The sequence below is a fragment of the Cervus elaphus genome, chromosome 29, assembly GCF_910594005.1.
Source record: "Cervus elaphus chromosome 29, mCerEla1.1, whole genome shotgun sequence".
Lineage (NCBI taxonomy): Eukaryota > Metazoa > Chordata > Mammalia > Artiodactyla > Cervidae > Cervus > Cervus elaphus.
Window position 1 is genome coordinate 6,404,971 of NC_057843.1, and position 13,640 is coordinate 6,418,610.

At 40.0% G+C, this 13,640-nt stretch overlaps 1 protein-coding gene across 2 annotated transcripts in view; it reads left to right on the forward strand.

Moving 5' to 3' along the window:
* The window catches only part of GALNT7 (polypeptide N-acetylgalactosaminyltransferase 7), a 133,628-nt gene that overhangs the window by 103,357 nt on the left and 16,631 nt on the right, over positions 1-13,640 (forward strand). Inside the window, exons 3-6 of one of the 2 annotated variants that reach the window (XM_043890726.1) lie at positions 4,041-4,207; positions 8,880-9,010; positions 9,251-9,330; positions 11,782-11,964. In XM_043890726.1, coding sequence (XP_043746661.1) covers positions 4,041-4,207; positions 8,880-9,010; positions 9,251-9,330; positions 11,782-11,964 — 561 coding nt within the window. Of the gene's footprint in view, positions 1-4,040; positions 4,208-8,879; positions 9,011-9,250; positions 9,331-11,781; positions 11,965-12,109; positions 12,293-13,640 lie in introns of both variants that reach the window. The other variant, XM_043890725.1, reaches the window with a different exon arrangement.

The following is a 13,640-nucleotide window of genomic DNA, read 5'->3' on the forward strand; positions in this document are numbered from 1 at the left end:
TCTCCCACAAACCCTCCTCCCATCCAGGCTGCCACATAACATTGAGCAGAGTTCCAGGTACTATGCAATAGGTTTTTGTTGGTTATCTGTTTTAAATATAGCATGAAAAAAAAAAAAATGAAAAAAAAAATGAAAAAAAAAAAAAATAAATAAATATAGCATGACCTTCCCGAAGTCCTTAACTGTCCCTTCCCCCCAGCAACCATGAGCTCATTTTCTAAGTCTGTCAGTCTCTTTCTCTTTTGTAAGTTCATTTGTATCATTTCTTTTGATTCCACAAATAAGGGATGTCATATGATAATTCTCCTTCTCTGTCTGACTTACTTTATTCAGCGTGACACTTTCTGGGTCCATCCCTGTTGCTGCAGATGGCCTTATTTCATTCTTTTTAATGGCTGACTAATATTCATACACACACACACACACACACACACATCACATCACATCTTTATCCATTCTTCTGTTGATGGACATTTAGATTGTTTCCATGTCTTGGCCACTGTAAACAGTGCTTCAATGAACATTGGGGTACATGTATATTTTCAGGCCATGTTTTTCTTTGGGTATATATGTTTCCCTGGTGGCTCAGATGGTAAAGAATCTGCCTGCAACTTGGGAGACCTGGGTTTGATCCCTGAGTTGAGAACGGATCCCCTGGAGAAGGGAACAGCTACCCACTCCAGTATTCTGGCCTGGAGAATTCCATGGACAGAGGAGCCTGGTGGGCTACAGCCCATGGGGTCGCAAAGAGTTGGATCCCACTATGTGACTTCCACTTTCACTTTCCACTTTCATGCCCAGGAATGGGATTGCAGGGTCATATGATAGCTCTATTTTTAGTTTTCTAAAGAACCTCTATACTGTTCTCCATAGTGGCTGTACCAATAGAGAAATGCGAATCAAAACTACAGTGAGATATCACCTCACTTTGGTCAGAAAGGCTATCATCGAAAAATCCACAAATAGTAAATGCTGGAGAGGGTGTGGAGAGAAGGGAACCCTCCAACACTGTTTGTGGGGATGTAAACTGGTACAGCCATTACTGTATTTTTTAGCTTGTTATTCTGAAAGAGCGTGTGGCCCTTCCCAACTTTGGAAAGCCTGCTTTAATTTGTTGCCAAAGGGAGTCTTGCCCTCCCACCCCATTCCTTGGGTATCTCAAGGCTGCACAGGGCAGGGAAGAGGGGGAGAGGAGAGAGCACCTACCACATAATAAGCTCAGTGAGTGCCTTGTATTGACATTATATTCAATGTCATTATCAGTTCTCAGACCTTAAATCACGCCTTAACCATTCATGGATAGGTATAGCTAGAATTTTTTTTTCTTTTATTTTACATTTAACAAAATTTCCTGTTAAACCCGAGACAGGCTAGATTTCTGTCCTGGCTTCATTACTTTCTGAGTGATATTAAGTAGCCATTCATCTCTGAGCCTCGGTCATCTCATCTGTAAAATGGGGAGATTAATAGTACCAACCTCATAGTGATGTTGTGAGGTTAAATAAGTCAATAAAAGTAAAGCACATGGGATAGTGTCTGACACATAGTAAGTATATTACTAGTATTTGCTATTAGACTGCAAATGCCCTTCCTTGTAAATTTTCTTCTTTGCTATTTTTCAGATTTTAATTCTACCTTCCAAAGACATAGATCATCTACTCAGTTTTTATCTGAATCACGTGCACACAATTCATTGCTGTGCTTTTATCTTTTCCTCCCCACTTCTTTGGTCTCAGTGCTTTTTAAATCATCCTTCTGGTCTCACCTTCACCCCATGGCTCCAGGACGCCTTTGTGGTCACCTGTCTTGAGACTGGGTGAGATCTACCCGTCAAATGCACCATGGTTTCCCCAGTGACACAATCAGACTTTTGTTTCATGTCTCACCATCCTATGGGACCGTGGGCTTCATGAGAGCAGAGAGCATGTGTGTTCCTCCATGCTGAGCTAGTGTCTAGCTCAGAACATACCATGTACTTTCTACTCCTTCAACAAGGAAATGCAGATGTAAGAAGTATGAAAAAAATGGATTCCAGACTCAGTCTCCATTTCTGCAAAAACAGCCTTTTAAGAACAAGAGGTGGCGAAGGACAGGGAAGCCTGGCGTGCTGCAGTCCATGGTGTCACAAAGAGTTGGACTGAACAGCAACAAAGAACACAGACAACTGAGAGTTTTGAAAGTGACATAAACATCTGGAGATAAAGTTGTTTGCATCTCTATTGGGCCAGGTCCTATTTTAGATAATGATAGTGTAGGTTATCAAGCTGATAATGTTCCAGACTGCTTTTATGGTTTTCAATTTAACCTTGGGAATAAGCTTATTTACTACTTCATGGAAAGCTTTGGAATTAAAAAATACTCTTTCCCTTCCACTTATCAAGAGGAAGATAATAAGCACCAGATGCTAGTTTTGAAAACTAACTCCTGCAGAAAAAACATGGGTCTCAAATTTTTCTTATTCGCCTGTTGTATTCTTATTATCTTGTTCTCCCATAACCAATGAGAAAAAGTGTATGTGTGTGTGTACATACACACATATATGTGTATACACATACGCTTGTATATGCGTAGTATAAGCATGATTGTACCTTGTTATCCACCAGCAGATAGGTTCCAAGACCCCTTTGAATACCAAAGTTTGTGGATACTCAAGTCCTTGATATAAAATAGCTTAGTATTTACATATAACCTATACACAATCTCCTGTATACTTTTAATTGATTATTTATAATATCTAACACAATGTAGGGCTTCCCAGGTGACTAAGTGGTAAAGAATTCTCCTGCCAAGCAAGAGACATGGATTCAATCTCTGGGTTCGGAAGATCCCCTGGTGAAAGAAATGGCAACCTACTCCCGTATTCTTGCCTGAAGAATCCCATGGACAGAGGAGCCTGGCGTGCTACAGTCCATGGGGTCACAGAGAGTGGGACACAACTTAGGGACTAAACGAAACACAAAAACAAGGCAAGCACTATTAAATAGTTGCCATGGCAAATTCAAGTTTTGCTTTTTGGAACTCTGGAATTTCTTCCCTAGTATTTTTGATTCACAGGTGGTTGACTCTTCAGATGCAGAACACACAGATATGGAGGGTTGACTCTGTGTGTGTGTGTGTGATGGTTCTGTGAAATTCACTGAACCTCCCCTGGTTCCCCGAGTCTTTATCAAGCCCTGTTTTGGGTTTCCTTCCAATTAGAGAAGGGCTTCTGGCAACATTCTTCCCGCTACAGTTGTTTCAAGCAATTTTGTGTAAAATAGTTAAAGTCCCTTTAGCCAATCTAATAACTATTAGAACTTTGTTTATTCATCCAGCAGTTAATTTTGGAATGCTTCCTGTATCCTGAAGTTCAGCTCATTTAATTTTTTCTGAATGCTTTAGCCCTGTTAGAACAGGACGGCTTTCAAACACAGCTGTACAGTGGTTTATTCACAGCAAGTGAAATAAATCCCTTGCACCAGAAGCTCGAGTTTTAAAACAGAAAATAAACTGAGCTTGAAGACCTGAAAAACAAACCTTAATACCATCCCCAGCTAAGAAGCATAAATTCACAAATAAGTTCTCTTTGTCACAGTAAGTGCTGGTTGGTGAAGAAGTAACTTGAATATGAGTAACTTCATCTCACAGCAGCTTCTCTCTTCTCCTGTGGGTTTCTGTTAAAATATAAAAGGTTATATTTCATTCACTTTGGCCACCTGATGTGAAGAGCCAACTCATTGGAAAAGACCCTGATGCTGGAAAAGATTGAACGCAGGAGAAGGGATTGACAGAGGGTGAGATGGTAGGATGGCATCACCAATTCAACAGACATGAGTTTGAGCAAACTCCAAGAGATAGTGGAGGACAGGGAAGCCTGGCATACTGCATTCCATGAGGTTCTCAAAGAGTTGGACAGGACTGAGTGACTGAGCAACAGATTTCATTTACTTACCTTAAAGTCAGTAATATTTAATCCAACCAGAAAACATAGTCATTGTCAGTTTGGAACCAAGCATTGCACATTATCTCTGAATAAATATGATGAAATGTTCCTTTTGCAGATGCAAGTACTGGCATTACGATGAAAACCTCCTCACAGCCAGCATCATCATTGTCTTCCATAATGAAGGGTGGTCTACCCTTATGAGAACAGTCCACAGTGTAATTAAAAGGACTCCAAGGAAATACTTAGCAGAAATCGTGTTAATTGATGATTTCAGTAACAAAGGTAATGGCTAAGGGATTGACATTTAATCTATAAAGTAAGCTTAAATTATAAATAGTCACAAACATGTAATCTCAAAATACTGTAAAAATTAATGGTATCCATTGATAGCATCTATAATCAACAAGTTGGCACTGTGCTAAGCATTGTATGTGAATTAGTTTCTTTAGTTCTGACAGTAATCCTTGTGAGAGATATCATTCATTTTCATTTTGCACTTAAAACTAAGACATGTTAAGTAACTTGCCAGAGGTGACAGGTGGTAATTAACAGCTGCCTCACCATCTATATAGTCTGCACATTTAATCACGGTCTTGTACTATATCAATTCTTTGGGCCTTGGATTTTATAAAAATTTAATTGTAAAGGTAATTCATTAAATGACTGAAAAAATGCAGTGGCGTGTAAGTTGTAATGTCATCCAGAGCCCTATCTAAATCTATATACTGAGATCTGTATAGTTGACTCATTGGAAAAGACCCTGATGCTGGGAGGGATTGGGGGCAGGAGGAGAAGGGGATGACAGAGGATGAGATGGCTGGATGGCATCACCGACTCGATGGACATGGGTTTGAGTTAACTCCGGGAGTTGGTGATGGACAGGGAGGCCTGGCATGCTGCGATTCATGGAGTCGCAAGATGTCGGACACTTTATTTTGCATTTGAATGATGGTGCAAACATTGAATTTCACCAGAAACCATGGGCTATTTTGTTTATAATAGAAAGTATCTACTAAAGCTTCCTTTGTTCTATATTTGATTTAGGATATTTGAATAGAAGGAAACTGTTTTACTTTTTATTCTTCTTATGGAGTGAGCACTAATGCATTTATGGTGGCATCAGTTAGTCTTGGTTCCACTTGACAAGGGAGAGATTGAGCAATAATTCTCCAGTTAAGTGGGGTGGGTTTTTTTTTTCTCCTTCAAATAGATCCATTATTGTAAGCTGAATATATCTTCTTAGTGACATAAATATCAAAAGATAGATAATGCTACAGTCCAACGGACTCTCAAGAGTCTTCTCCAGGATGTTAGAAAAGAAGTTAGAACATGGTCAGCATGAAAAAAAACATTCAAAATGGCTTTAAAAAAGCTTCCTCCAAAACGTAATTTAGAACTCTCCAAGTTCTAAACCAAGTTTATAAATCTCTGCTGTTTTTGAAAGGACACAACCAGAATCTTGATCTTGCACACAGTATATTAGCATGGAGAGAAATAGAAATATGACCTACTTACTTCCATTTCCCCTCCTCATTATACACCTAATCACTTTCTTCAACTAATCACAGCAGAGAATTTATAATTTTAGAGTAAAGAGCAGAGAGAATGTATAACTTTATATTTTTCAGTCATCAAATGCCTTTAACTGAGACATCTTGGTTGCAATTTTCTATGGTAGGAATATTTTCATTATGAATGCTATTCCTGTCTCAAGATAAATATTTGATAATATGCTTTTAAGTGATATTGTTGGTGCCAACAGTGTTTTAAATTTAGCAAAACTTAAATCTACCAAAAATAACAAATTCCATGTCAGGCCTGTACCAATTTTAAGAACCACTACATCATTAATACAAGTTAAAAAGCTCAGCATAGTCTTTTAAAAAGTGAAGGTACATCATAAGGTGTTTCCCATTCTAAAATCTTGCTTTCTTGCTTGGCCCAAGGAAAGAAGAACAAAATTTTGTGCTTAAGTTTTTTGCCCAGTTTAATTTTTGTGTGATCAGTGCTTCTATTGTTCCAAATCTCTAACAGCCTCTTGTAACACATTAAAAGCAGTTACATATAGGATCTTCCTCTCTCAGTGCAGAGCCATTGGTTGGGGCTACCCTTGGACAGAAGTTCAGAAAGTCTCTAATTACTTCTCCCAGTTTCAAAACAACCTTGACATCTGTCAATCCTAGCCTCAGTAAAATTATACACTTTGGTAAACATGACTTGACTGAAACTAGTGTTGTTTTCTTTTCCCAGTATATTCAATAATTAAAACTTTGAGTTATAATTTTTCTCTGAAAGACAAAACACTTAACTAATTAATATAAAACCCCACAAAAGAGGTGGCTGCTCAGAAGCCTCGAGTTTCTGGAAGTTACAGTGTCCTCAAAACTCAAGGGTTTCAGGCCTTTAAACTGAGAACACCCCTCTGAGAACACCTGTGCCTCCAGCAAAGGGCTGCAGGGACCATGCGTCCTCGCAGGGCTTAGCAAACGAGCCTGGAAGAGCACTTCCGCTCACAACTACTCATCATTTCCTCCTGCCTCTTATTGGTCACAGCAAGTCACGTGGCCCAGCATGTGGTCCCAGGCTGGGCAGGATGATCACCCCCCAGGAGAGGTGTTTCCTGTTTGGGACCCTGATCCCTCCGTCTCGGTGTTGGCATCAGTGAGACCCCATGGCGACCAAGTTGTCTTACCCAGAAACAGGTTTCTGAGATAACAATTTATTTTAGATTTATTTAGATAACATACATGAAAAAATACCTAAGGCAATTCAGAAGGGCTTTGGAAAAAAACAATTTAGGGCTGTACTGAACTTAAAAAAAAAAAAGTAAAGTAAGAGCTTTAAAAACAAACAAACAAAAAAACCCTTTTACTGAAGGGAAAATTACCAAGACTTTCTGGGGAAAAATTGTAATTCAGCATGAGAATTTTATTTATAATTCTCATTAAAACTGGACGCCAAAATAGAGAAAGAAAAATTTTTTTCTTCTCAATTTTGAATACTCATGTGTGGGTGTCTTGCTAATTATAAGCTCCTTAAAAATGAGTGAAGTATTAAGTATACAGCTTGAATTGCCCATTAACCACTAGCTCTTCACTAAATACAGATGTTTTTTGCCTTGTTTTTGTATTAGTGGGCTAAAATTTTAAATAACTTGAAAAGAACTTTTGTGACTCAAGAAACGTCTTTAACAGTCCAGGAATTAGTTGTGGCTGTGATGAACCAATTTCATGGGCTCATAATGATACAAACAAAAACCGTTTTGTTGCAGCTCAGAAGCCAAGATGGAAAGTTTAACAAATGTATCTTGTTTTTATAACCCAAAATTTTCTCTACCAAATTACAAACATGTGTGTGTGCATTTGTGTGTGTGTGTGTGTGTGTGTGTGTGTGTGTAGGGCTTTCCTGATAGCTCAGTTGGTAAAGAATCCACCTGCAATGCAGGAGACCCCAGTTCGATTCTTGGGTCTGGAAGAACCCCTGGAGAAGGGATTGGCTATCCACTCCAGTATTCTTGGTCTTCCCTTGTGGCTCAGCTGGTAAAGAATCCGCCTGCAATGGGAGAGACCTGGGTTTGATCCCTGGGTTGGGAAGAGCCCCTGGAGAAGGGAAAGGCTACCCACTCCAGTATTCTGGCCTGGAGAATTCCATGGACTGTATAGTCCATGGGGTCACAAAGAGTCGGATGCGACTTTCACTTTTCTCTTCATGTGCATGCTTGTGTGAGTGCATACTCAGTTGCTTTAGTTTCGGTTGTATCCGACTCTTTGTGACTTTATGGACTGTAGCCTGTCAGGCTCCTCTGTCCATAGAATTCCCCAAGCCAAAATACAAGAGTGGGTAGCCATTTCTTTCTCCAGGGGATCTTCCCCACCCAGGGATTGAACCCAGGTCTCCTGTGTCTCCTGCGTCTCCTGCACTGCAGGTGGATTCTTTACTACTGAGTCACCAGGGAAGCCCATATATACATCCATGAATATGTAAATGATACATGTATTTATTAGATAAATGTGTAAATATTTATTTATAAATTTATATTTATTTATACATGATATATTTATTTATACATGAATTTATACAAGTATGAATACATAAATTTATAATATATAAATATATATTTATAAATATTTACACATACACACTTGTTGGGGGCTTCCCAGTTGGCGCTAGTGGTAAAGAACCTGCTGGCTAGTGCAGGAGACGTAAGAGGCACAGCTTCAATCTCTGGGTCCAGAAGATCCCCTGGAGAAGGAAATGGCAACCCACTCCAGTATTCTTGCTTGGAAAATCTCATGGAGAGAGAAGCCTGGTGGGCTACAGTTTATAGGGTTGCAGAGTCGGACATGACTGAAGTGACTTAGTGCACACACATGCACACATGTGTTGATGCTTAAAATACAGAGAAGGTGGGATTTTTTTTATTGTTATTTGCCAGCTTGATTGGTACTATATTGATCATCACATCAAGACTACTCCCTTCATCACTGATTGTAGGGGGAGGATGGCTCAGAAACAAATGTTAACCTATACCCTGTATGGATTCCAAGAGGCTATGTAATGTTATTTATAGGAAGTGTATCTTCAGAAATCCTGAACCATTGCTTCTGCCAAAAGCCAAAGAACTATTGGTGCCTGAAAGCTTTTAGATAGGATATTAACATCTGAATCATTTTAAGTTTTCATGTTAGTTGGCTTAGTCATTGCTTGTTCTGTATGTTTAGAGTTTTGATCATTCTCAGGCTAACTATTAATAGTTCTCCATAGGTGTATTAAGCTCAGAATTTTAACTTTAATAATACACTTCACCTTGCTTCTCTATACATTAACATTGAGCATGCTTCTGTGTAAAATTACTGACCTGTTGCCTATCCTTGTTTCTTGAGAAAAATGATAGCTTAACTGATCTATAACCACAAATATAATGTATAATATTGACTGACTTTTTTATTCATAGAACACTTAAAAGAAAAACTGGATGACTATATTAAGCTGTGGAATGGCCTAGTCAAGGTATTTCGAAATGAGAGAAGAGAAGGTTTAATTCAGGCACGAAGTATCGGTGCCCAGAAGGCCAAACTTGGACAGGTAGGAAACATTCAATATTTGTTGTGTCTATTTTAGATTTTGTAACTAATAGATCATGTACATTTTTAGGTACCATTTTAATTTTTAAAAATTTAAATGAAAATGCTAACTTAAGCAGACAACTTGAATATCAAAATTGACTCTATGGCCAGTTTATCTTAGCATCTGGTTTAAAATTGTATGTGATAGATGACGTCCTGTAGGTAAGTTTTTTTTCACCCTGCCTCTTTATTTTTTAAGGTTTTGATATACCTCGATGCCCACTGTGAGGTGGCGGTTAACTGGTATGCACCACTTGTAGCTCCCATATCTAAGGACAGGTAACATTACCTTGCTTTTATTTCCCTTCCTGGTTGAACAGTAAACCTCATCCTAGAAGGACAAATAATATTCCCATCCTGATTTCATTTCCATTCAGTGTATCAAGTTGTGTGTTGAGTATGATTTTCTAGCTAGTTGTTTCCCTGAGTGGAGCTTGGCAGAAACGTGGGACTGAGTCACATGCAGGCAGTTAGACACTTGGAATAAGCCCAGGACATCTCATTTAGAATCTCCTTATGGTTGGGTCAGTAAAGAGACTTCCTCCAGCTCCGCAAGTTTGCTCTGAGAGTAATGTTAACTGCCCCCTCCACACTGTGGTAACATTCTGAAGACTTGAAGGAGCATGCTTTGAAATTATGCCCATTGGTTTTTGTCTGACCTTGGAAATGATTATTTTACATAGTATGGGCCAGCTGTCATGTGTCACAGCCTTGGATTTCCACATGACCTGTAAAGCTTAGAAGTGGACAGCTGTCCCTTGGGAACGTAGTGATCACCATTCAGTTTACAGCAGATCTGAAACTGTTAACAGCAGTACCAGTCTTCTGGTTCCCAAAGCCTTCCCTGCTTTCAGTCCAGACTCCTTACTATTTCAGAATCTAGAAAAAAATAAAGGGGGACTTCCTTGGCAGTCTAGTGGTTAAGACTCCACACTTCCAATGCCGGGTACGTGGGTTCTGTCCCTGGTCGGGGAACTAAGATCCCACAGCGGCCAAAAACAAATAAATTAATTAAAATGGAAATTTTAAGAAGTAAATAAGACATGTCCCTGTGTCTGTGGCCTGAGTCAGAGGAAGACCTTTCAGAGGACTGTATCATCCCAGGATCTGTCAACAATGATCTAGCTCTACGTGCTGTCTGATTCTATCCTCACTGCAACCTCGCAAAATAGATATTACTACCTCTCTTTAACTAAAGAGGATGCTGAGACTGAGAGAAATTCATGAACTTGCCCCAGCTCCAACAGTTTATAAAGAATCCACCTGAGATCCCTCTGGGACACCTTCCCCTGCATACTTAGAAATCCAAGCATCACGAGACTCTCACGAGGAGAGATAACCAGCCTTCCCCTCTCCTGGTGAGAGTGGGCTGTCCTCTGGGGTGTGGGCAGGGTGAGTGAGGTCATCCTCCTGACCCTCCACTGGCCTCAGGAGTCCACAGGAGGGAATAAAGCCCCTGTGTCGAAAGTCTGAACCCCAAGGATTTTCCCCTTCTCTTTGGTTTCTAAACATCTAAAACGCACCTTAACCATGGGTGTAAAAAACTGTAATCTCCATTTTAGGAGATGCCTTTTAAAACCCTTCCTGATGAAATGAACACCAGAACAAGCAGTGTACCAATTATCTTAGCAGAGTTGGCACTATACCTAATTAGTCATATAGCACTAGCATTTTTATGAAGCCCAGAAAAAAGGTTTTTTTTTTTTTTGCTCCAAATTCTCAGGCCACTATTTATGCTATTCAGCAGGTTTTGAGGGATTTTGTATGTGTGTGTGTGTGATAAAAGCTAATTTTTTGCAATAAAAGAAGTAGGATAGAAGATTGAGTAAATGTACAGAAACCAAAGAAGTAAAAAGCAGCAAAAAGTTGGGAGCACTGCTGAAAGTGTTGCAGGTATTATCTTTCTACACACACCCACTCATCTTTTTTCTTTTTTTAAGAAACTGTAATCTTTATTTATTTATATTTGTTTTATGTCTTAGGCCAGGCCTTATGAGGCAGGTGGGCTCTTAGTTTCCTGATAGTTCCCCAACCAAGGATCGAACCCGTGCCCCCTGCTTTGGGAGCTTGACGCCTTAACCACAGGACCACCAGGGAATTCACACACACACACACACACACACACACACACACACACTTTGAATGGAGGGCCAAGTAGGGAAAAAAATGGGCAGGGAAACCTGGTAAATAATATGAAGTTACCAAGAGAGGGTGCCTGTAGGACCAGAGTGAAAATGAGGAAACGCTGCTAAGTTCAAGGACACGGCTCTTTGTCCCCAACATTTGTCTGTGAGCCCAGGGATGTCCCCTCTCCCCTTTTATTATGAAAACAGCCTCCTTGACTTTTCAAGGCATTCGTTCAGTCTATCTCCCATTGGATATTAATGTCCTCTGCTGCTGCTTACTTGCTAAATTGTGTCTGACTGTTTTGCAACCCCATGGAATGTAGCCTTCCAGGCTTCTCTGTCCATGGGATTCTGCAGGCAAGGATACTGGAGTGGGTTGCCATTTCCTTCTCCAGGGGATCTTCCTGATCCAGGGGTCAAACCTGCATCTGCTGCATTGCAGGTGGATTCTTTACTGTCTGAGCCATTAGGGAAGCCCTAAGGTCCCTTAGTGGGGGGAAAAAATAGAGCAACCCAGAATAACAAGAGATAATACAGTTAGACCCGCTCAACTAGTAAGTGTTGGGTTTCTTAAATGCTTTTTCATTTTCTGTAAATGTTTCAGAACCACATGCACTGTGCCTCTAATAGATTACATAGATGGGAATGACTATTCCATTGAGCCTCAGCAAGGTGGGGATGAAGATGGTTTTGCCAGAGGGGCCTGGGACTGGAGTTTGCTATGGAAGCGAATCCCCCTGAGTCACAAGGAAAAGGCCAAAAGAAAACATAAAACTGAACCTTATCGGTAAAGCTCACTACTTCCTCTTCTTAACGTGGAATGTTTCTAAGTACTTTTTTTTCTTCCTTCCCCATGTCCTGGTGTAAACACGTGGGTCCCCACACGCCCTTGCATTTCATCTTCGCTGCCATCCATCAACAACACAACACAGAACCATTTGCACTGTGCCGATCATAGATGTCATAAATGGCAACACATATGAAATTGTGCCCCAAGGGGGTGGTGACGAAGATGGGTATGCCCGAGGAGCGTGGGACTGGAGTATGCTCTGGAAACGGGTGCCTCTGACGCCCCGAGAGAAGAGACTGAGAAAGACAAAAACTGAACCATATCGGTAATCACTAAATCACTTACCTTGTTTTCTCTTCTCCAGTCGCTGCTAACCTATTAACCTCTTGCCAAGCTAAATATATATATATATGTATATGTATATATATATATATATATATATATAATTAACACTGTAGATGCTGTCTCAGACTCTGAAAGGATTTCTTTCTTTGCTGTTTCAGGGGTTTAAATTCACCCTTTCATCTTTGTGGTTGCTTTCTTCTTAAAAGCAAGCTCCATTTGGGGGTAGACTTGGAGGGTGGGCATGTTTTATGATATCAGTTCCAAATACAGGTGAAAAAAAGGAAAAGCTTTGCAGTCTTCTAATAGGTTTTTGTTCTTTTGTTTAGTGCTAAGTCCTGTCTGACTTTTCGATCCCATGGACTGTAGCTGGCCAGGCCCCACTGTCCGTGGGATTCCCCAGGCAAGAGTACTGGAATAGGTTGCTATTTCCTCCTCCAGGGATTGTCCTGACCGAGGAATCGAACCCATCTCTCCTGCATTGGCAGTTCTTTACCACTGAGCCCACCTGGGAAGTGGACTAGACATGGAAATTTGTTCTTTTGACAATAATATCATTCTATAAGTTTAAAATGTGTAAATTTTACTTACCATCCAAGTTTTGTGTCTACTTTGATGCCTTGGAGGGTAGTGTTAACAACAAAAGGCAGTAACAAGATTTTTTTTTCTTTCTTTTGTTTTATATACTAATTTTATGCCAGTTAAATTTGATGAATAAAAATACATGACTTTGGGAAATGTTACACAAGATTGCTATAACTGAAGTCATAAGACTTCATTTTCAGAAGAGCATTTGATTAAAAGGGACATTATTCCAGAATCTTCCTTTCTCCCTTCTTGTGCCTCTTCAAATAGAACAATTTATGCTCTTCTCTCTTTTTGGTCTTTTTTACTGGAACATTTTTACCATCTTTTAGACTGGCCCCAAATGAATTGTTTAGTTAGATGCTAGTGTAGGTTTCTAAATGTGTCTAATTTTATTTTTCTGATCTTATGGTTCTGCTTTTGGTCTCTCTCTTCCTGTTATGTTACTGATGATGCTTGAACTCAGTTTGGGGACAGTGTCTGATGTCATGCAAAAAGCTGGTGGGGTCTGGGCATGTCGTGATACCAGGAGACTGAAATGGCAAACATAAGGAAATTATACAACCTTTCAGCTTTATGTGACATTTTCCAAATTTCCGTTTGAGGTTCCCCCCCACCCCCAAAATTGTCCAAGAGCCTGCCACTGATCTGCTTAACCTGACTCTCAAAGAATTCTGAGAGGGAAAAAATAAGGGGTGGTGACTACAGGAATATTCCCGCCAAACCCATGGGCTAGTAAAGAGAAT